This window comes from Simochromis diagramma, unplaced genomic scaffold (assembly GCF_900408965.1).
Source record: "Simochromis diagramma unplaced genomic scaffold, fSimDia1.1 OVJJ01000421.1, whole genome shotgun sequence".
Lineage (NCBI taxonomy): Eukaryota > Metazoa > Chordata > Actinopteri > Cichliformes > Cichlidae > Simochromis > Simochromis diagramma.
In genome coordinates, this window is record NW_024387250.1 from 752,645 (window position 1) to 776,156 (window position 23,512).

Genomic DNA, 23,512 nt, shown 5'->3' on the forward strand with positions numbered 1-23,512 from the left:
ACAACTGCTGACTGTCCCCTCTACAGACCAGCTTAATCTTTATTTAAAGTGCCTACAGAGACAGAAGTGATATTTTCCAAGTTCGGTTCTGCTTGACCCTCCAGCGGAGTCCCCACCCATCTAATTCATCTGCCATTCATAAAGTTAGGAAGACAAATGGGCAAATCACACAGCCTACGCCTGCAGCACCAGAACAAATAATAGATGCCAAACTAGCCCGTGTTTTCTTTCTTTTTTTTGGCCGTCTACTGCACAGTTTGGTCAGGTCAAAGCGGTTTTACTTTTGCGTAAAAATTACTTTACGCACTGGAAATTTCATTAGGAAAAATACCTACTTGCACCCAGGAAACAGTCCGTTAACCTTCTGAAACAGCTTGTGGAAGTCGGACCATCTTCCATGTCGGATTGTGAGCCCAAAAGGAGAGAGGAGCCACGGGGAAAAGTGCGCCTCTGCAGCTGCAACTTGGTGCGTCTGAGCGAAAAAAAAAAAAAATTCCCCAAACCCCGAAACTATTCCAGGATGCGTTGATGTGATGATGCCTTCAATGCTTGAGATTGTGCGCGATTTAGGAAGGGCAAGGAGAGCAGTGTGGTGCCACCCCCTCCACGCTCCTCCACCGGCGCTATGACCCAGCACCGCTGGCCAAGGTGTAGCTACAGTCGATCCGCCTCCTCAGCGTGGTGGCTCCGCTGTGGATGTGCTGCAGCAGCAGACTGAAGGGAGCAGAGACGTCGACGCATAGACACAGAGAAATGGGAGTAGGCACACACACACACACACACACACACACACACACACACACACACACACACACACACACACACACACACACACAAGGGGAGAGACGGTAGCGCGATGCTGTCAATTCATACACAGTTTTCCTGTTTGATTTTCAAAATAAAACAGCAAGCGATGACGACAGGATTTGCCTAGGGAGAAAAAATATCTTTATGTATAATGTTCAAGATTTTAATACAAGTCTGCGGCATATTCACGAAGAATAAGCGAACATCAATACTTCCGAAGACTATTCATCCAGGAAATCTCTACAAAGTAGTATTTTGAAGGGTCAATAAAGCTGTTTCCGGTATTTTTGTAGCCATTTGACACATTTGGGAGGCACTGCTGTTCTTTTTCCTGAATTTGGCTGCGTAAAAGGGGCCGAACCATATGCCCCGCGCTCTCCAGGGACACGCTGCTGTTTCCTGATCCACTATTCAGTGGTCAAGGAGGAGACAGTGACAACCTCGAAATTACAGCAGGCAGGACAAAGCAACAGAGGGTTTACTTTAGAATACTGTGAATGAAAAGATGTAGCATGGTTTTTAAAGCACTGGGATTTACGCAGTCTGAAGTGTCTTGCCAACGTGCTCTTTAGCAAGGCAGTGAATCCCTTCCAGCCTTTAGTCTTTAGGACTCTGAACTAATTAGCCATGAGTGTTAAAAACAAGGAAGTAGAAGGAGAAAACAAGGAAATTACTTTGGGTGTTACCAAACCAAATTTATGAATGGCTTTGTCCAGAAATCGCCTTAGTTCAGATCAGCCTGAATGAGTAAAAAGCAGACAGTGTGTTTATTTTAAAAACTAAAAAATTATTTCAGGACAGACTTTCCTCCTGGTGCATCAGTCAAGACTTTTATTCAACTTACTGAAAAGTTGCACACAAATCAAATCGTTCTTTGCCGGAATGAGAGAGAAGTGCAGTCTAAACATTGATCGCTCCAAGGTCTAATTCATGCCGTATCTCACTTTAAGGTTTTACACAAGGTTCTTTCAGTTTTTGTGTGGATCACTGTTCATACTTTGGCTCCTGACTTCAAATATCCGCACAGTCTTGCATTTAATAAAGGCTTGTATTCAACTGATTTATTTCTCCAGTCTATCTCTGTTGTACATTTACATAAATTATAATTGTAAATATTGCCTTCAACTGGAACAGTAAAATAAATCAATGTAGTACATTCCTTTAGGAAAGGCCCAACTGCAAATATCTGCAAAGATCGCACATCTGCAGTCACACAGAAATATTTAGACCTGCTCACTACAGCCTTTTAGCAGAGATATAATCTTGTAACTATAATGACCAAAACCAAATAACAGGATTAAAAGTAATCAAATTAACCTCAAACCTTCAGTTTAACCAGATGAACGTTTTTCATCTCATCTGATGATGAGAGAGAGAGCGAGAGCGAGAGAGGGAAAAAAAGAGCAATGGAAGTTTAATACACAAACACATCATAAGAACTGTGAAAAATATTTTTGCCTTTCAGTGTTAAAGGTTATAATTGTCTCAGTTCATGCTGGCAAACTTACAACAGTAGAACATTTAAATCAAAATCAAGTGTTAAAATCGAGTCAGAGAATTTCCTGTATTATTTTCTCTGATATCTTTAAGGACACCCATTGTTCGTGTTAATTTGCACTTCTTGCCTTCTTTATATGTCCTCTAGCAATATCCTTGTAGCAAATATGGCTTCAAAACCTCAATTTTAGGATTGCATTAAAGCAAAACGGTCCTGTAATCTAAATCAATAAACTACACTATCCACAAATATACTGATTCATATTAAATGCACAGAACATTCCAACACTTAACAGCTTATATGTTTATTAATAATGCTTAAATAGCTAATCTGTCTTTCTCCCTGTGTGAATAGTTGCGGTGAAGTTACCAGAGCAATTCCCAAATGAAGTGAGCCTCCTATCTCTATAACCTTTGCATATGTGTGCTTGTGCTATCAGCACTCGGAGCACCTAAACAGCTTTGACTCGGCAACATGATCCAGCATAAAGTGTGCCAGACTCCCTCATGGCCACAGCGTCACATACTGATCATATCAAGCGAGAGAGAGAAAGAGAAAGAGAGCTTGCAAGCTGTGGCAGGTTACGTCAGCACCTGCTCTATCAATCACAAGCATTCCTACACTCTCAAGCAGCTGGTCCATTCAGAGGTCACGTATAACATAATGAGTTCATTCCGATACACTCCTTCTGATGACAAAAATCCTCAAATGTGGAAAAAATGAGAAAACTGACGGTGCCTTTAATTCTTTTTGCAGAAAAAAAAATTGTTTTTTCATTTAAAAAATCCAAATCCAACATTATTATTTAAGGAATTTTAGAAAATCCACAAAAATGAAGGGAAACAATTAACATTCAACACATTGCTAACATCTTATTTAATAATACATGAATATATTTAAAATACTGTTTCACTCAGGGAAGACCACACAGAACACGTTTCCATGCATAATCTTTTGTATTTAGAGTTTTTATTATCAAAGTTTTCTGGAAATGTTCAAAAATGTGTCGGATGTTACAAGCAAACAAACAAATGAACAAAATCAAATGAGAGGAAGCTAAAAGAGCTTTTTTAAGCTCCTTTAGGGCTAACTCTGCGCATCCTCTATGGCATTAAAGAAGCTTACATAGAAATGTAGGTATTAAACAGATACTTGAAAATGTTCACTGTGAAGTTCATGACTGGAGGGTTTATGAGCTTTTGTGTGATGGTTACAGATTTACTCGCAGTAAATCACAAAGGATGCAGCAGGTCCGTCTGTGACCCAGCAGTGAACCCTTCTGATCCGCAGCTCTCCAAAGTGGCGGAGAAACCGTTTTCACATGTGATGAACTATTGCATAACAGGAAGTAACCGACCAGCTTGACCTGTCGAAGCAAACTGATATTTTACCTGGATTAAGATTAGTTCTCTCGGAATGAAATACACCTAAACCACAGCCTTTAAAAAATAGCTAAAGGCAGGAGCTCAAAGGTGAGTTGTCTTAAAGAAAGATGTATTATTTTTGCATATGATTAAAAACTGTTAGAGTTCTCAAAGTTTGAGAAAAACCCAAAAGACACAGAAAGATCTGGGGGAAAAAAAATCTTGAGCTATCAGATGTTTCTTTTTACTGTTTTAAGTATTTAAGGTAATCTGTATTTCATTAGGGACACATGGTTGGTTGTGCCACCTCAGATTTGTCGTGGTTAAGTAAAAACTAGAAAAGTACACCCATTAATCTACAACTACAGTATTGTAGCATCGCGTGTACCTGTACAGCTTCTATGTTGGTGTTAACACATTTTAATACATAATTCCTGATAACTTCTGTGTAATGGAGGAATTCATTTATTAATATCCTTTACTCTTAGCAACACCATGTTTAAAAATCCTGTATTAGTGCTTAAGTAATACTATATAGGTATTACAATTAAAAATGTAATATTTACCTTATTATTTATTAGAGTAATATTAAAAGAAGCATAAAGTACACATTATGATAATTTTATACCTTTAACTAAAACATTTAATTTGTTTATGAATTTTATTTTATATAAACTGCAATTTAGTGATTATAAGTATAACATTGTATGTTTAAATTCCTTTCTTTCTTCTACCAGTGTAGTCATATACTGTCATATTAACAAGATATTATCTATGCAAAATTGTAATTTCTGAAATATTAGTCAGCATTTAGTCACTATTTTTGCACCTGCCAAATAGTTGGTGTCTATTTATTTCCATTCAATAGATAGTCATATAAAGTCAGTTAAAATTGGTGGAAACAAGAACTAATGTACCTGAAATTGAAGCGATGTAGTTGAGTTACAACATAGTGTTAGTCTGGAGTGCATGTAAAAAAAAAAGAGAAAGAAAGAAAGAAAATTAAGGAGGTAGGAGAGACTGATCAAGTTTTTTTTTCTTGTTTGTTTTTTTGAAGAACACAGAAGAACACGCAAAATGTCAGTGAGCTTTCTCTCTTTCTTGATGTCTATCATTCTGAACAGTGAGTGCACATTTTTCTCACTGTCAACATCTCCTGTCCTGCAACCACCAAATCCCAAAAGCTCGTGTGAATGGATAACATGTGTGTAAAACAAAAAAAAAACAAAAAAAACAAAAAAAGAGGAAATCTGAAAGGTGATGATGAAAGAGGTTGAAATCTGATCTGTCCTAATATGAGACTTGTGTGTCACACACATAATATAAGACTGGCTTTACTATTGTCATCCTGGGGGGGGGGGATCAACAGCTGACTGAAGGGTGAGTGAGTGGTCCACAGCCATGCTCAACTGTTCTCCCCTCTCGGCTGTTTTTAGCAAACATCCTCTTGATGACTTCGGCCTGTCTCCCAGCAGAAGAGCTGCACATCTTCAGACGTGTGTGCGTGTGTGTTCTCGTTCACACACAACCTTACACCCCTACACCTACATTACAGACCTCATCCACTTAAAGCACATTTCTAATTCAAGGCCCTGTACAAGCTTTTCCCCACTGCGCGCGCGCACACACACACACACACACACACACACACACACACACACACACACACACACACACACGAGATTTAAGTGAAACATTTACAGATCACATGCAAACGCATGCAAACATGAGCACACAGGCAGGAACATACTTAGATCTACACACACACACACACACACACATCATCATCATCACATGCAGCAGGCACACACCACAGAGACTTCCAGTCCCCTCCCCCCGACTGAATAGTCTGTTCTGACAATCCACAGGACAGCCGGAGCATTGACGTCAGAGGCAGGCCCATGAAAATACAGGGTCCCTGGGGGGGCTGAGGGAGTTATGCACATCTTCACAGCTTGGCTTGCAACTAGTTCAACAACCAAAGAGCATATAACTGCCTCTGTTTGCTCTTATTTGCTGGAAAATGCAATAACAGAAATAAAAGCTCCACGTTTACACAAAGCCTGGCATGCACAAATTTGCATGCGACTGCAATGCGGCTCATCTCAAATGTGACGTCAGTGGACATCATGGCACGGTGATCCATTAGGACAAGTGTGAGATGTGCATAATTTAGGTTAATGAAAATACAAATCACAGCACATCATTACCCGCCCTCTGTCGTCTTAATCATTGCCATTTATGAATAACTGCTGTCAGATAGCAGTATATTACACGTACCCAGAGGAAAGGTTTGTTGCTCGCTCAGACATCCTCACTGTCCCAAGAGAAAAGATGACATCTTTGTTTATCGCTCAATGTTCTGAAACTCGGTTCTGTTTTTTTCTTTTCCTAAGGCATCATTAGGACATCGAGGCCATTAATCTCATTGTTCCCTCTTATTCTAACCTCTCCTTCAGTTTTTCTGAGACTCTCATAGGCGTAGTTAATGTCAGCGTGTGTGCAAATACAAGTTTGTGTTGCTTGTGATCTTAGTTATGTTTTTGCCTTTAAAGAAAGTAAAAGGATTCTGTGCATATGAAGAAAATACGCTACAATACACTAAAAACCTTAACAAATTCTTGTTCAACTTTATGGTAAAATAACAGCAATAGAAAAACACCACTAGACCACATTCAGTATAAAAAATTACCAGTATGGTTACGGCACTATAAATTTAGATTAACAATAAAGGCCTTTATCTCCCACAATAGCGTCCACTAAACAATAAAAAATGAAAAGTGTTTGTTATTGTTTAGATGCACATTGTTTAGCTTGTAGCTTGTCAGAAATCAGCCCATTGTCACTTTTCTTTTCCTCAAGAAAAATGGCAACCACGATCCACAATAGAGAGTACAAAAAGGAATGGGTATAGTAGTGGGAACGCTTTTCAAAGCATTACATGTCGGTTAATTATTCCTCACTTAGCCTGACTACATGTATATCAAGTGTGAAACTAGTGAAAATAGTATATATATCTATCCACATCCACAAGGGTGGTGATGTGTAGGGAAGGAACAGACTTTTGCACTGTGCTGATCTACTGGCCGGTCACAGGTGAGTGGCTTCACAGTGCAGTGGTTTACACATTTGTGTAACAAGTACAAGATCATCAGTTCACCGGGGGACATAAATCCCATTGTGGTTGCATTTTGTGTAATTAAAAAAAAATCTGCCACATCAAGCATGCTGGGCTACCTGTGGTGGTGACCCACCGCTAACTACTGTCTGACAAAAGTTTAACCTTTTTATCTGATTTTTAAAAAAAATAATAAACACTGATGGACAAACATCTGCTGAATACATTCAAATCCTGGAAAACCCACTAAGCAGCGGGTTCCCATACTAACACTGTCATAATTTGCCCATCTAGTTGCAAGCACGTATGAGTTCTGTGAAAACTGCCACATAGGATCTGACTTGGGCATTTAGAATTAGTAAGGACTCTTTAAAGATTAGAGCAGAAAGTGAATGCAGCAAGCACAGGTTGCCTGCATGTGATATCTCATCTGTATGTTGGAAGGATCCTGCCCATGTGGAGATCATATTGACAGGAAATTGCACTGGAACCATTAAAGGCAGGCAGATTTCTCTGTCAGCGTCATTGTATTAGTGGAAGAATGTGTAGAAAGGACAGCAGTAATTACATGTTGTGTCCACAAGTGTCCACTTATAAAACTTGGCTCTTAAGCTCCTTGCAAGTCCCTCCCAAAGAGGAAAAGTACTGTCTTGTCAGCAGCAAAGAGGAAGAAGTGGTGAAAGATGCCTTTTATGGAATCACTGTTTTTAAATATATGTCCACAGGAAGCTAAGAAGGACGATGCTCCAGTCTTCATTTTGTGTGGTGCTGATTAAATACAGTCCCGCTCTTTCCTTTAAAGCATTCAGTTGCATTCTGTTTTGGTTACTCTCTACATGCCAAAGGTGTTTTAAATTTAAAGAATAATAAAACTATGCAACTGAATTGACTAACTGAAAACTCCATTTCAGTGTGGGTGTGCCATAGTGCTTCAGTGAGGCCCTTTCTTCCAAATACGCTGACGTCTAAGTGTCAGTGTATTTAGAGTGTCACCTGCAGCACGGTGAACTTTCCTGTCTGAACTGTCGTAACCAATCTCCTTTGTGAGGAATTCTCTTGTCCAATTTTCTTAGTCATCTGCTTTTCCTTCAACTCATTCAATGGATAAAATAAATTTTTTGTATGCAGACACTCATTTGCATATTGTGACTTCTCAAATTTAACAGTTATCTGGTCAATACCCAATCACTCCAGCTCTTGCAAACAACAACAGCTGCAATACATCAGTAGTAAAATCATTTTTTCTTTCTTTTTTCTTGAACCCAGTTTTACTAAATCAAATTTATAGACCAAAGCAGCTAATCACAAGCCCGCATACCCAGCCTAAAAGATTTATGTTTATAAATCAGATCATTGGATCAACACACCATGTGATCTGACTGTCACTCCTGGCATCCCTGCAGCTTTGTAGCTTTAGTTATTGTTATTAACATTACAATGTTGTTATTAGCATAACATTGCAATCACTGAAATAAATGCCAAGATCCGGGAATGCAGTAGAAAAGATAAGCAGTTAGACAATCAACGAGGGTTTATACAGACTGGGAATGCAGTCAAATCTAAACCACCACAGAGGTTAACATAACATGAGTGCACCTAAAATGTCAGCAGTAGTTTGCAATTACACACAAAGTTCTGTGAATCCTTTTTAGCAAGCAGGTCAAAGCAAAAATCGGAACACTGTGAAAAATATTTAGAAGAGACAACTGAGGCAAATATTTAACCATTTGCCATGTTTTCTCTTTTTGTACAATTTTAGCTAAACTGTGCAGAGTTTTTTTTCCCCACATTTTGCCATGTGGAAACCAGAGAGTACATTCTTATCACATCCAAGAGAATCAATAGTCAGTGCTGGAAGACACAAACAAAATACCAAGAAAAGAAAAAAAGAGCATTGTTTTAGTTTATATGATTTCCTTATCTACATGTAGGCCAGAGGTCAGGCTCCCCTGGAAGCTGATGAGTATTCTCGTGCATCGATACAACCAGTGTAGACAGTTAAAAAAAAGCATTGAGACATTAGAGATGCTGGTTTGTAAGGCAGCAGTCCGAGCAGCAGAGTGTACTCAGACTGCAAAATGAAGTATTTCTAAATTCAGAGCAGTGCCAGAATTCCTCTGCCTAAATTCAGAACGTCACAGATGATGTGGAGCAGACCTCTGAAATGTACAAATTTGCTGTAACTGGCCACGCAGCATTACTGCTCTGCTCATTTCTTTTTAATTCAGTAAAGAAATTCTTAAGACCAAACTTGCGATGTCTTAATAATTGACACATTAAAGAGATGAATGCAGTGTGCCACTTTTTCCACCATCTCTTCTCCCTTTACAATTTTAGAACTTTTGACTCTTGATTTAATTTGCTAAAATTATTATTTTTTTTAACTTTATATGTATTTGCAGAAGGAACCGTAATTCAGACATTTTTTTTTTGCCAAATGAACAAAAGACTTGCAAAAATGCAGCAAGTATGTTGAATCTTTCTCCAGTCTTTTGTTTATTTAAAGTGTACTTGATGGATAAAATGCAATGATGTGAATACATAATGAACATGTTCCACTGGACATTTCAACAGTCTTATAGCAGACTCTAACAGTGGAAGCTTGTTTCTGCTGCCGTGCCTCATGCTGACAAATTTAATGTGACCGTATAACACCTCCTATGCTCTCAGTAGCACACTGTGATCCAGGCCTCGCACTGCATAATTAAATTTGTAAAAAAAAAAAAAAAAAGAAAAAAGAAAAAAAGGTTAATATAAGACAATTTGCCCAAAAAATAAATATTGATAAGGCTTGCACCAGTTCGTCAGGGAAAAACAGATTGCACGTTCGAGGCGCTCGGAATTGGGCAGGTGGAGCATATATGTGATGTCGAGCGCTGCAGTGGAGAGAACTGCAGAAGGCACATAAATCAAAAAAAGAAAAAAAAAATTAAATGGGTGAAAAAAACGTGATGAAAGAAGTGTGCAGGGGTGGTGGGTTGAAGGAGGGGTGGGGGCTGAGGGGGGTATTTGCGTCAGAGCTGGAGCCAATGAAGTCAGAGACGGGGCAGGCTCAAGCAGGAGATGCTGTTACTGCCACTCACAGCACTCGCCTGGGCCTCATGTCCTCTACGTCACAGAGCTGGCACAAATTATGCCTGCTTCAGTGTTCGACACACACATGTGCACGCATCCGCGCTATAAAATGAAATTTATGTGTATCACACACACATATCCTGCACCGTTCAATGACATTCAGAGTAGCTACCCAGCAGGGGTGTATTTTTTTTCACTACAAAGTGTAGCTCACAGTAAAAGATTTTCCTTTGGATTCAGGCAATAGATGAAATAGAAATGCTGACAGAAGAAGATTTTATATTTTCTCATAATGCGTTTGTCTTTGCTGTTCAAGGCTGTTCAGCACTCAGCTCATATTTATATATGCAGTATACAGCCTGATAGCTGCTCCAGAATTAAAAAGGATGAATTGCTGAGACAGCAGTGAGGCAAAATATGCTATTATGATGCCATTAAATACCATATAGGAGTGTTTTACAAACTGTTTTTCAAAAATGCACACACACATTTCCTTCCACCCCATCAGCACCCTCATCTGTGACAGTGCCACAGACACACACTCATTCATTCATGCATATCTCACTCATGCAAATCCTGCTTATTTAGATTAGCGGGCAGTGTTTCTGTTGTTGCGCCACTTCTGACCTAGATTATCACAACCATAATTCTGGAGGATAACTACGATGATGAGCATGTGGTCAGGAGTCTGTGGAGGAGGAGGGGGGAGGAAGGGGGGAAAAAATAAAAACAAACAGCGCTCATTTTCCATGCAAAATGCTTCACTGTGCAATCTTGCAATACTGCGGGCAAAACAGGTCAAATGTGGGTCTTCGGATGTGCACAGGCGGACAGATGGGATCCTATGCAAGCTATGGAAAACACACACCTACGATTATTGCCCAGTTAGTTAAAAATATTCAATTTATTGTTTCAGCTTAATAAACTGGCACACAATTGTCTTTTTAATCATAAATGTTCAATATGAGGGAGAAAACATAATCCATTTTCCCCCCTTGCACTGTTACAGCAACCAGAACAGCAGCTGCAGCTCTGCTGGCAAAAAGCCACATCCTATAGGCAATGACGCAAGCAGGAGACATTAGCCATGACCTCATCAGCCCGCCATCATAGCACCACTCTGCTCTGTACCTCACACTCACACACAAACACAAACACATATAAGTTACTACTGGCATTACAAAAGGCAAACTCTATCCCTTAGTGTTATACAATGCTACCACTCTACCTGAACACACACACACTAACATCCTGACATCGTAACAATGACCTGACCAAAAGGAGGCCCTTTTAAAACACACACACGCACACACACACACACACGCACACACACACACGCGCACACACACACACACACACAGATCATTACTTACAGCCTGTCAGTGTGTGTTCTTGCGACAGTATACGGTGTGTGTACAGTGAGGCGCCGTCTGCTCTTTGTGTAAGCATTACACGCAGACACACCAAGGAGAAATTATGTTAAACCTAACAAGAAGCATTTACAAAATATGATGTAAAAATACTATGATTTTAATGAAACAGAGTCGATGAAGAGTCGGTGAAGTGTGGCTGGTTTTGTTTACTTGATATAAATTAATTCGATGTCTCAGACAACAAGAACAACAACAAAAAGCAAAGAAAACACATTAAAAAAATAAAAGAAATGGAAGAATTTCAGTAGTGACTGGGTAGGTGGGTGGGGGTGAATGAGCAGTAGCTGGCTGCCTGCGTTCCTCATCACAACCCAAACAAAGTCACTATGAATCATAGGTGAGAAATATGGGTGCTGACGTAGGGGGCTGGAGATCTCGCTGCACAGCAGACATCAGAACAGGCCAAGACGGCCAAGCAGCCAGACATCAAGTCTGCCTGTTTACTGATAACACATTCATTCATGAACTAAACATGCTTATACACACACACACACACACACACACTACGCTTGTCACTTATTCACTAAATTTTATTTTACTAGTACTTGCAAGATGTCAGGAGTTTAAAATATTATTTTCAATTCTTCTTTGTTTGAAATTATTTGCTTTGACTTTTAACCTGGGTGTAATGTTACAGCAGTGATTTCACTCAATAAGACTAATTTTTTTCCCCTTCTGCCAGTCCACATAAACTGTGATTCGGAAAATTCCTTTCAAAAGAAATCTGCTATTTTCAGGATTTTTTTTGGTATTAATTGCCAAGTTTGCAAACAGCAGCAGAAACAAAAATAACAACAATAACAGTGAAAGAATTTTTTAAAACCAGAATTAGTTTTGTCTTCTCCGTGGTGGATTTGTGTCATTCATCTCCATGCATCTCATCTTTATACATTAGCCCCACCTAGTGTTCGCTTATCAGAGGACACCGATAAAAGCAAGCAACAATTATTAAATTAAAGAGAGAGCAAAGCACATAACTGCAAAAAAAAACCCCAAAAACAAAAAAACCCAAACAACTTTCATTACAAAGTATCAATGTAAAGCACTTAAGACAGTTAGGATTATTTTCTTGTGTAAATGTTTGCCGTTGCGAGCTGCAATACACATTTACACCACCAGGAGGTGTTCTTACACTAGCTGTTCTTGTTCCAAACTGTCTGCAGCGGAGTCATCAGAGTGAAGCTGTGAGCTGCTGCACAACTTTATCTTAAGAGAAGAACACAAATAGGAACCTCGGCTGCACTTCCTGTCTTACAGCACAAACAGCATCGCTAGCACAAAGCCAAGGTAGAGACACACAACCATCCTTACATCTAATCCACAAACCTCAAACAAACAAATCTATCAAGCTACTCACTTAGCATGCTAAATTAACAAAAGAAAGGGAGAAAAAGACTGAGATTCTAAGTGGCCTCGTCTGCACTTGTTTCATAAGATCAGGGTCTTTTTCCTGCTGTGACTGGAGGCCATTTTGTTCTTCATGACATATTGTTATTGAAGTGGCAGCAACATCATTGCTACATCATAGATTATATATAAGGCAAGCACTTTCTTTAATTGCCAATGACACATTTAAAATATTATCTTCTCATCTAACATGTAAACTTCCATGAAAAAAGTCTGCTTAAAGAAAAAATGATTGGAATGAAGTTCGTGATGTGGGTTGCTTAAACTTGGGAGAAACATCTTGTGTTCATCATCTCACTATAGCACACAAATATCTATGTATTTGTTTGTTTGTTTGACGGTCATCCAAACTTGGCTCAAGGGTACATCTTATGTACCTGAAGGTTCTTATCTATATCAGATGTTGTCACATTGCCTAGCAACGACCTGGCAACAAGCTAAAATGACTCTTGTAATACCTTATAAAAACATTGTTTCATTTTTATTTTATTTTATTTTATTTAAAACCATAAAACCATAATCATTCATGATACTTTATGCCATCGGTTTACCTGCCAACCACATAGCAATGGGCTAAAATGTGGCTAAAATTTGTAACAGCTAATGAAAAAATGAAATGGTTTTTATTTCATGGATATAACATCTCATTTATATCAACAAAAGCTGAATCATACATAATAAATCATAACTTCATCATTTTACCTGGAAACCATCTAGCAATGGGCTAAAATGTCCCATGCATATACAGCATTTTATAAAAGAATCATGTCATATTAATTTAATGCCCATCAGCATGAACAGGCCAAACATGTGGACCTTTACTAGTGTATATAATGTTCTTATTTATAACAAATCGACTGATATTAGAAAAAATTCTTTTTGGCCAAAATGTGCAACAAACTCAACCACCTGTGATTGCGAGGTGATTGCACAGGTCACTTTATGGGAGACAGCCTCTCTCCAAACAATCACACACACATTTGAACAGATAGTATTCACTCTCAGACATATTGGAGAAGGTTTGCAAATAACTGGCATCTAATTTATATGGTGTTTAATTTTACGGAGTACGAGCAAGTCTCGTTGCTTTTCTGTTTTCACTGGACTCTGAATACTAGTAATTAAAAGGAAATGTCTGTGAATGTGTTTAAGCAACAGATTTCTACAGATTTATCACACTTAATCCCCGAATTATTAAAACAGAATACATGTAATTGCCAACTTGACCCCATTTGATTGCAAACTGATAGCAGACTGACTGCAAGTGGTTGCAAACCTGGTTCCTATCTGGGAAGTAACTAGATTCCAAGTTCATTACACACTGTTGCACTAATTTTGGTTGTGCCATAGTCTCCAGCCACTGTTTTCCCTAGTGTGACGTTACCATTAGGATTCAAGGAAAACAAAATAAAAAAAAATGATTGAATACTGAGTCAGTCTCCGTTTGTTGGTAAGATACATGAATGAAAAAGACCGAGACTATTTTGTGTGTGCTAGATTTTCAAATGGACAACTGTTTGACACTTTACATCTTAATATGAAAATGTTGTGTTTATATTCCACTGCTCCCGGTAATGGTGTATGAAATTAGATATCCAGTGGAAAGAAAGGATATAGATTATCTCATATCCTTTCTTTCTTTCTTTTTTTTTTCTGTTTCCTCATTTGCCTTTTTTTTTTTTTCTTATCTCAACTTAATCAAAGCATGGTAGGAAAAAGAAATCACAGGATCAAAGCAACACATTCATTAACTTTTTAGCAAAGGTTTTACTGGCATCACCCTGTAACTGTAAGAGCTGTTGTTTTGTACAGATAAAGGCTTTTAACCAGTTGCGACTGTGGTTGTTGGTGGTTGTGTGGGGGGGCTGCAGAGGGCAGTTGACAGGTCTAGGCTGTACACCAAGAGGCAAGACAAAAAAATGCTTTGTGGTCCTGATATGAATTTCAGTACCCCTGTTTCTACACCTCCTCTCTTGGCCCCACTGTGGCTCGCAGAGTGAACAAAAACGATCTCCATGAGAAAACGCAAGCTTGAGCACTCAGAGGCGACAGTGAATGGAGCACCGACAGGAGCAGCACACACTGACCAGTGCTAGTTATGTGGTTCTGTTGTCTGCTTATTGTAATAGCAACGATTTAGTTTGAGCAAACCAAAACTTTTTTTGTGCTGAAGTACTGCGTGCATTTGTTTTAAAATCTAGATTTGCTTGAACAGTGTGTCTGCATTTGTGTATCATAGTGTACCAAACCTGCCTCAAAGCATCCAGAATGGCGAGATCTTGAGTGGGTGGGGTTCACTGTGTGTCCACCCCCTAAGTAGTGACAGATGCCAGGCACAGTTGGGGAAGGAAGCGCCAGGGTCTCCTTCCGTATTAGCCAAGGGAAATTCTCATTTGGGCACGAGACCAACGAGATTCAGAGCCAAGCCTGAAATCTGAAGATGTGATCTGCTTGCATTTATGCTAAGTCCTGCAGTACATTTGTATGTGGATGCCAAGAAGCATTGGTTTACTCATCATACCCTACTGCAGTGGATGTAAATGCATTTTTATTGTTGTGCCCAGTCTTTCGTTACTTTTAAGAGACAATATCGCTCTTGTAATAATTCACAGACTTCACTGCTTTTAATTTTTTTTTATTGTAACTACTTTCTGAGAAATATTACTCATGAAAACTGTGCACTGTATGCTGTTTTGGGCCAAGGTGTCTTGATGAAATTTCAAGTTGTGGTTTTTCTTTCAGCGCATTTGAAAAACTGAGATGCAACACAAGCATGGCCGTACATATGAAGTGAAAATATGTGTTGTTTTTTTAACTGATACTTTTAAGGGTTGTATTTCAAAGGCGTTACGTGGCGCAAAACTCAATATGTTTCAGGCGTACAATAAATGTGATTTAAAAGGTAAACCACAGAGAGGAATTCATGTTTGTGTATGTGACAAAAACAGCTTAATGATTATATGGTTAATAATTTTTAACTTGACAAGTAGTATGCAAAGGAAACACCACACAAATCTAGTCCTTGTGCAAAATATTTTCATTCCTACAGCCCTATTCATGCAAGCAGGCACGACTATCAGCTTGAAGGTGATGGTGTTCTTGGCCTTGAACTCACAACTTCTTTTTATGTTTTTGCCAGCATAATAGCAGCCACGCTGAGGATTGAGACACTTTAAAAGCCACCTCTTGATAGGGGGGGGGGGGAATGCTTGAATATCGAACTGAACGATGAACGGAAACCAGTGTTTTTAAATAACTGGGGACACAATAGAATTCAGCTGTACTCTATTTGGCCATGTAAATCATTAATATGCAAACTCTGGGTTTACTTCCCAGGCAGTAATGTCAGACTGACAGCAGTCGCACGATATCATAGACACTTTGAGGAAAGCAAACCATAACAATGGGGCTGATTTTACTTAGAACTGGTTTTTGTTTGACAGTCGTCACGGACCACATGTTTACAAAGTGGGTTAAGACTCTGGGGCTGGGAGGAGCCAAAGGCGTGGTCAAAAAGTAGTTGGCTTTTTAACATTATTGATAGACCATTAAGTCGGCCAGGTATCTGCTAGGTATGGATTAATTGTATATGGCTTATAACCAGCGTGGATCTCAGCCATACAAGTAACCACTTATAGAGAAGGAGCATTTACCAGAATTACCAGACACAGTTGCTAACCAGCTTTGAAATGAAAGTTGTTTGTTTGGGTCGATCAATGTCAGGCAACTTGAAGAAAGTAAGAATGATGTGTTTTCACACATGCACTGCAGCCCTGAATTTTTTAGGTATTACCTGATGGAGGCATAAGTAAGAATAGGAATGTTAGATCAGACCTTAATTCACCTTCAGCCAACCAGCTTCCTAAAAAAAATGTCAGTGTGATGGAAAGCAGAGGTAATGTGTATAAAGCAGAGGTCACTGTCTGGTGAATTCACACTGTGTTTCCTGCCTTGTGCATGCCCTTTTTATGCAGCTTCCACGCCTAAACCAAAGGGAGTATTTACAGTAGTGATAATGTGTTTGAAGTGAACTATCTCATGCTACATGTGGGAAAAGGGAAAATCTGGTCAATGTCCTGCCCTGATTATCGATTAGCTCAACATTCTCCAAAGTTCATGGCTTAAGTTGAACAGTAGAGGCCTTCTGGGTACATGCCCAGGAACATTATTATGACGTTAAGTCAAAATATTGAAAATTTATTAAATTAAATTACTATAAAGAAGTGCAAAATTACTCAAAGACACTTAAAACAGACCACAAGGTGAATCAGAACAACTAAAAAGGGAAAAATAATACTGATGCTAATAATGGAGATAACAAAAAAAAGAGCTGAAACTTTTCTGTTTTTTGTATTCTTTTGGATTTATCAGTGGAAATGTCCCCTCTGAGTATCAAGCAAAATACGTCATCTCATTTGGATCCACAATATTTAACAGCAGCTTACTCTCGTTTTCCCAGGGTATATGGCGAGGCCCATTAGCACACAAGGACTCTGCATCTACACCACACTGATAGAAGATTTAGACATGATCTGAACTCTGAAAATAAATCGGCTCAGCATTATAGTTTACCGGCGTATAATCCATTTTCTTAAGCAACTGCTCTTTCTTTGCTTGAGTGGTTATTTCCAAGCCACCAGCCAGTCAGAGTTCACACAGACTCTGATACCAAAGTTGGCATTTCCTATATTTTCCTAAGAATTAAAGTCCCTCCTGCAAAACCTAATATCTCACAAAAACCCACCGGGGATTGATAAGAGATTATAAAAAGTAATCTGTGGACACACACATTGTTTTTAGGGATAAAGATACTGATTTAAGTGCATGGCATCATGGCCATCCCACTGCACAGCCTCTGTAGCGCTAGCACGGCAGCTACAGCAGCTGTGCATCCTCAGAGTATCAGCAGGTCTCGATGCCTTTTTGCCTACAATAAACTATTTGTAATGATCCGTTTGAATATCTGAATGTAAAGAAATACACCAACGAATCCCCGAGGAGCTCACATAGCTGCACTCTGACAACAGTTCAACTTTCACACTCTCATTTGTGACCATCACTCCTACCTTGGTCGCTGGTTCCTGCAGGCGGATAGTCCTCAAAGTCCTGGTCATCAGGACTTTTCCGTTTCTTCGACATTTGCTGCTCACTGTTCGGGTGATTGATATATCCACCGCCGAATTGATATCTGCTGACAACGTGAGACACCTTCAACCGGCAGGGTATAATACACATACAACAGTCTGGGGGTGGCGATAAGAGAAATGCGAATAAATCTCAGTCCCGTTCATTCAGATTCCTTCTCTATATGTGCCCTTTGCAGCGTGCTGTGTGCGCAAAGTTACCATGTGGCGGCCAGTCGAGCATCTGGAGACGCAGCGAAACAAGAGGCCCGTCAGCTCTTGATTCCCGCCGTAATCACACAAGATGCGTCTCCACGTCCGTCCGGGGTTTATTTCTCTTGACAAATGAGAAATATTTGCAGCTGGAGTGATTTGTCGATCACGTGTGTCGCGGATTACGCTTCAGACCTGCTCAGATGGAAATTACGCACTGGAGGCAACTTGTTGATCCACCTCTATATAAGAAAGAAAAAAAGTGGTTTTCGTCATCCCGGATGCGTTAAAAATCATTTTAGACTTTCAACATTGTGTGAGGTATTTTGCTTGAATGGTGCTCGGCGACGTCAGACTACAAGTCTAATCAGGCATCGATGACGCACAGCCGACACAACGGGAACTCTTGGGTATCTTCAAGAGTAAAGGCCAATGTAAACGGAGATTAGCTGGACGTGCTCTGCCCGATAAAGTACACCGAAGCATACGTTCCTCTGGCAACATCTGCGCTACACACTATGTTGCGAGTAGAAAACACTCTCCGGCAACATCTGTTAAGGAGGGGAGGATTCCTTTCCAGCGTAAAATTGGAGACAGTGTTCTACAGAAGTAGTGTAGGGGGAGTACAGTACCTTCTTTTTCACAATACCATCAGTCCAGCGACGAGTGGAGAACAATGTTTTTGTCTGTAATACGTCTCGCACAAAACCTCCTAATCCGTGTGCGAGACTAACATAAATCGAACAAACACGCATGATGTTGTGAAGACCAGTCTTGAACGAATAGGTTTGGTTTGACTTCAGTGTTCGGAAGCCACAGAGCAACTTGAGAATGAGCTGTGAATAAATGAGGCAGAAGAATCGTGGTATTACGCACAGTATATACAGCAGCAGCCAATGACGCCACTGGTCTGGCTTTTACAAATTGCTTGATGGTAGTTTTTCCCTCTCCGCTCGACTCGCCTAGGAATGCCAGAGAATAGTGAAATCAGCGCCCTTCTTTTGCTACAGCGACAAAGGACTGTGCGTGCTTGGAGATTTTGAGGAGATATCCAGCTGGATAGAACTGCACAGACAGTATCAGATTATCAGTGACTGCTACACATTCATTTTGCTTTTTTGGAGAGTCACAGAGGTGTGCCTGACACCAGTTGAGTAAATGCTCTCCCTCCCGCTCGCCCTTCATTCTCTCATAGTTGATTTATTTATGAGCACTCCCGGGTCAGAGGATCTTATTCCATTTACTACATCTGGTTTAGATTTCAAGCGCAGCGCGCATATCGTTTCTACAAAATGTGCATACTCTGATGTCAAAGCGAGTAGTTTGGAAATCAAACATAGGTTTGTTGCTACAGTTGCATTCGTGCCAGTGACGCTGGCATTTCGTGGTATTTTCTGAAGGCAAAGACGCATCTCCCTCGCTCGCGCTCTCTCTCTCTCCCCCCTCCCATTCCTCACTCACTGCAGCTACTGACGTCAAGACATGCTTGCGTCAATGCTCCCTGCTTTGACAGAGAGCTTTTTTTTCATTGGGATCATAATGGGATTATTAAGCTTAGAGAAATACCCTGCCTTCGTGGCTTTTTCAGATTTTTGATAGATCTTTCTATTATTATTATTATGATGATGATGATGATTCTTTTGCTTTAAATATAATTCCTTATAATAAGCAAAGGACACGGGCTATAATTGACTCTTGCAAGAAGGACTGGTTGTATATCATTTCACAGTCTGATGATTATGCCTTCCCTTTGGATTTTTTTTATTGCACTTGTAATAGTCTATAAAAGCCATGAGCACAGAACAAGAGAGAACCTACACGGATAAGTCTGTTTGTTTACACACCAATGCCAAAGACAAATATGTGTCTTTAGATGCGAATCTCTATAAAAATCAAGCAGTCACATTTTTTTTTTTGGTGTGTGTTACCCCCAGTTAGAGTCAATCCACCTTTGCAGTGAGGATTTATTTAACACTGATGTGTAATCACATCCAGTTTAACATCTCTGTAGTACACAGGCTGAGACCATTTCAGCTGCTCAGATAGGTTTACAGTGAGATGCTTAGAGACATGAGTCAGTTGTGTATTTGATTTAGCAGATTAGATGTCCGTTCCTTCCTGTCAGTGTGCAGTTGCGGTTCGTACAAAGGAGAGGATGTCTTGATGTCCTTATAGACTGACCTTGATCTTCTGGACTGAATGGGCTTTTGTGCCTCTTGGCTAGCCTTCTGTCGCTTCAGTCATAATGTCCTTTTCCCCCTGCAGTTTAGTGACTTTCTGCACTTTTTGTTACTTGATGGCTTAATCTTCAAACATGATAGTTTTGCATATATCAGTACAGAATTCTTTAAGTGTCTGTATTTTGCAGTTATAGAAATGCTTTGTTGAGGTGTGAGTACAAAGAGTGAATAGAAAAAAAATGAGACATTGATCATAATGTAACACAATTGTAGTAATAAAAATCTCCTGTTGCAAAATGGGAAGATAATCAGGTTTGAGTTGAAAAAATACAGTCATGTGAAAAGGAAAGCTTGGCGGCACTTTCTATTACAGCTTGGTAATAAAGTAGTAGCAGTGCGGTAATAAGGTGCAAACGAGACGGTAATCATATATAATTGGTGAGATATTGCCATGTAATTACCAAAGTAATGCACAAGTAATGACCAAGTTCTACTTTGTATCAACAATGGTTTTAGCTGAGTAATATTACACTGGAATTTATGCAACTGGGTAATCAGAGGCCAAAACCTGGGGGTGATAATGTGGAAACTAATAAATCTCTATGAGGGAAAAAACAGGTAATAATAGTATAGTAATATATTGGTCACAATGCCAAACTGCGGGATAACAGCTTGGTTGGCATAGTTGTAACTGCCCAGCAGGGCTTGGAAGGAGAAAGAGTGCCACCAACTCATTCAGTAGAAACTGCGTGCTAAATAGGAGGAAACCTGTGATGCTGGACAAACAAGGACCCTGAACAAGTGGGAGAATGCTGCAGGTAAAATCACTTCAGCAGAGCTCTAAAAGATGGAAGTTCTCTGCTTCAAGTTTCTGGGGAAGCTGGTATACAATCTTCTTCTGAGCACCTCCAACCTGTACAGTTGAGGCCTGGCTGTCTCACCTTTTTGTCACCAGAAGGTCACACTGGACCACATTCTCAGCAGCTGCCAAGGAGTTTGGGAGGGTGGGGGCGTTACCACTGGCACCACAAGCATCTTCTTTGGGTGTTAGCAGATACCATCTGTGCTGTCATAAACCACAGCAAGAAGCAACAACAACTGCAAATTTTCCTGCCCTTCAAGCCCGACTTATTTACACCAGTATTTCAACATCTTTCTTGGGCCCACACTGCCCCAACAAAGGGTGCAGGGAAAGCTCCTGGCAATAACAAGAGACTGGCAGCTTCTGGGTGATCTTGGGAGACAGCTGAGGTTCCCAGACAGTCACCACACTTAGGCCTGATACAGGCCTGCTGTCTGAAGAGTTGAAGCAAGTCATCCTGCTGGAGTTGACTGTCCAATGGGAAGATTAGTTGGAGGAAATGCAGGAAAGAAAGAAGGTAAAACATGCAGAACTGGTTGCCGACTTTCGGCAGGTGTGCTGAGAAGGTGTGCTGCAAGCCTGTGGAGGTGGGGTGTAGGGCCTTTGCAGGTCAGTCTCTAAAGTTCTAGGGCTCGTGGGGATGTATGGACTGCAGAATAGTATCAAAAACATCCTGGAAGCTGCAGATAAGTCCTCCTGAAGGCTTTGCTGAAGAGGGCTGATACATGGAGGAGCATGCTACCTGGACAGAAGCGGGGCCTAATCACCCGTGGCTGGGTTACCAGGGAGAGGGTGTCTGATGTTAAGACTCTGTGTGCATCACTGACTATTTGTCCAGGTTACATCACAAGAGACATTCACATTGGTGAGTGCCAGAGGTCATTTTGTAGTGCTCATCCTGTTCCTCCTTTCATAAAGAAGCTGACCTTCTGGCAATGGTAAGTATTGATTTGCTATCCTGGAGGTGAGGAACTGGACTACCTGTGCAACCTCTGTAGGATCCAGGTGTTGGTTCATGCTGCAAGTAGCTCCTTGAGGTGACTGCTCTTGTGATTTGGTGCTATATAAATAAAATGGAATCGAATTGAAAATAGTGACACATGACACCTGCAAAACTCTTGAAAAAAACAGTCAGAAAAAACAACCTCCACCATTCTTTTTAAGGGGGTTGTCTTATTGTTGTTGCTCTAGTGGGCCTGTTGTTGATTTCATTAACACCGAAGCAGCTAAAACTGATTAACAACCCCCTCTGCTACTTAACTGACCAGGTCAATATCCCAGAAATGTAACTGATTTGATGCTACACTTGGATTAAAACGTGTTCATGTAATTCTTGGTTAAACAATACTCCTTTCTTCAAGCTTACAAGATGAACTTCCTCACAGAACGATAACTGTAATAGAAAGTGCTGTCAAAATCTTCTGTTACACAATTGGAACATAATTAAATCTTAAATGAAAGTCCAGTTGGGTTTAAATATATACAGTGACAGATTTATTATTTCTTTTTCAAAACCAAGTAAACAAGACTTAAAAGACTAGCCTAACCTCAAGAGTGACATTATTAGTTAACTCTCATGATTGTTTGCAGTCCACTGTAAAATCACTACCAGTGTCTCTATTTAATAAAGATATTTATTCAGGACATAAATGCCTAAAAAGTTTGTCTTTCAAAGAGACACTGATACACAGATACGTTTATACATCATACAGCCTGTGATTTTCAGGACTTAAATGTGTGCCCGTGTGTACAACAAGGAAGTAACAACTGTGGGGATAAAGGGGAAAAAAAGACACAAGTTATACTGTAAGTACAGTGGGAGAAATATTTATTTGATCCCTTGCTGAATCTGTAAGTTCGCTCACCTACAAAGAAATGAACACTTTTTAATTTTTATCTGCTTTTTTCTAAAAACATATCACATAAAAGTTACAAATTTATTTGCATGTCATTTAGTAAAACAATTCATCCCCTACAAACCAGCCAGAATTCTGGTTCACAGATTGACTGTATGTCCATGTGACACATCAGTCAACTACAGATACTCCTGATGTCCTTAGAATCAGTTTCCTCCAATTCCCACCTTTCCACCACCACGGGGCAAGACCAAAGAGCTGTCAAAGGACGTCAGGGACAAGGCAGTTGATACCACAGTCACCACTAAATAACTGAAATCTTGCCACACCCTCAAGGTCCCTCTGCTCAAGAAGGCTCATGTACAGACTAGAGATGGCACGATACCACTTTTTTATGTCCGATACCGATATCATAAATTTGGATATCTGCCGATACCGATATGAAACCGATATGAATCTGATATAGTGTTTTTTAATCAATAAAACTGTTTTTTTAAAAATATATTGCTGCATTTTGTATAAGTTCATACTCAAGTTTAAATAAACAACAACACTAAAGCTATTCTGTTATACCTG

The 23,512-nt window shown here is 39.9% G+C and overlaps 1 protein-coding gene across 8 annotated transcripts in view; it reads right to left on the reverse strand.

The window, feature by feature from the left end:
• pde10a (phosphodiesterase 10A) overlaps window positions 1-19,489 on the reverse strand; it is a 67,648-nt gene extending 48,159 nt beyond the window's left edge. For 2 of the 8 annotated variants that reach the window (XR_005691531.1, XM_040001642.1), the window contains exon 1: window positions 17,769-19,489. Coding sequence is in view for 7 of the 8 variants with exons in the window: in XM_040001642.1 (XP_039857576.1) it covers window positions 17,769-17,937 (169 nt within the window). In the remaining variant the exon portion in view is untranslated. Of the gene's footprint in view, window positions 1-335; window positions 3,160-17,768 lie in introns of those variants that run through there. The other 6 variants (XM_040001636.1, XM_040001638.1, XM_040001635.1 and 3 more) reach the window with 6 other exon arrangements.
• Window positions 19,490-23,512: the final 4,023 nt, after the last annotated feature.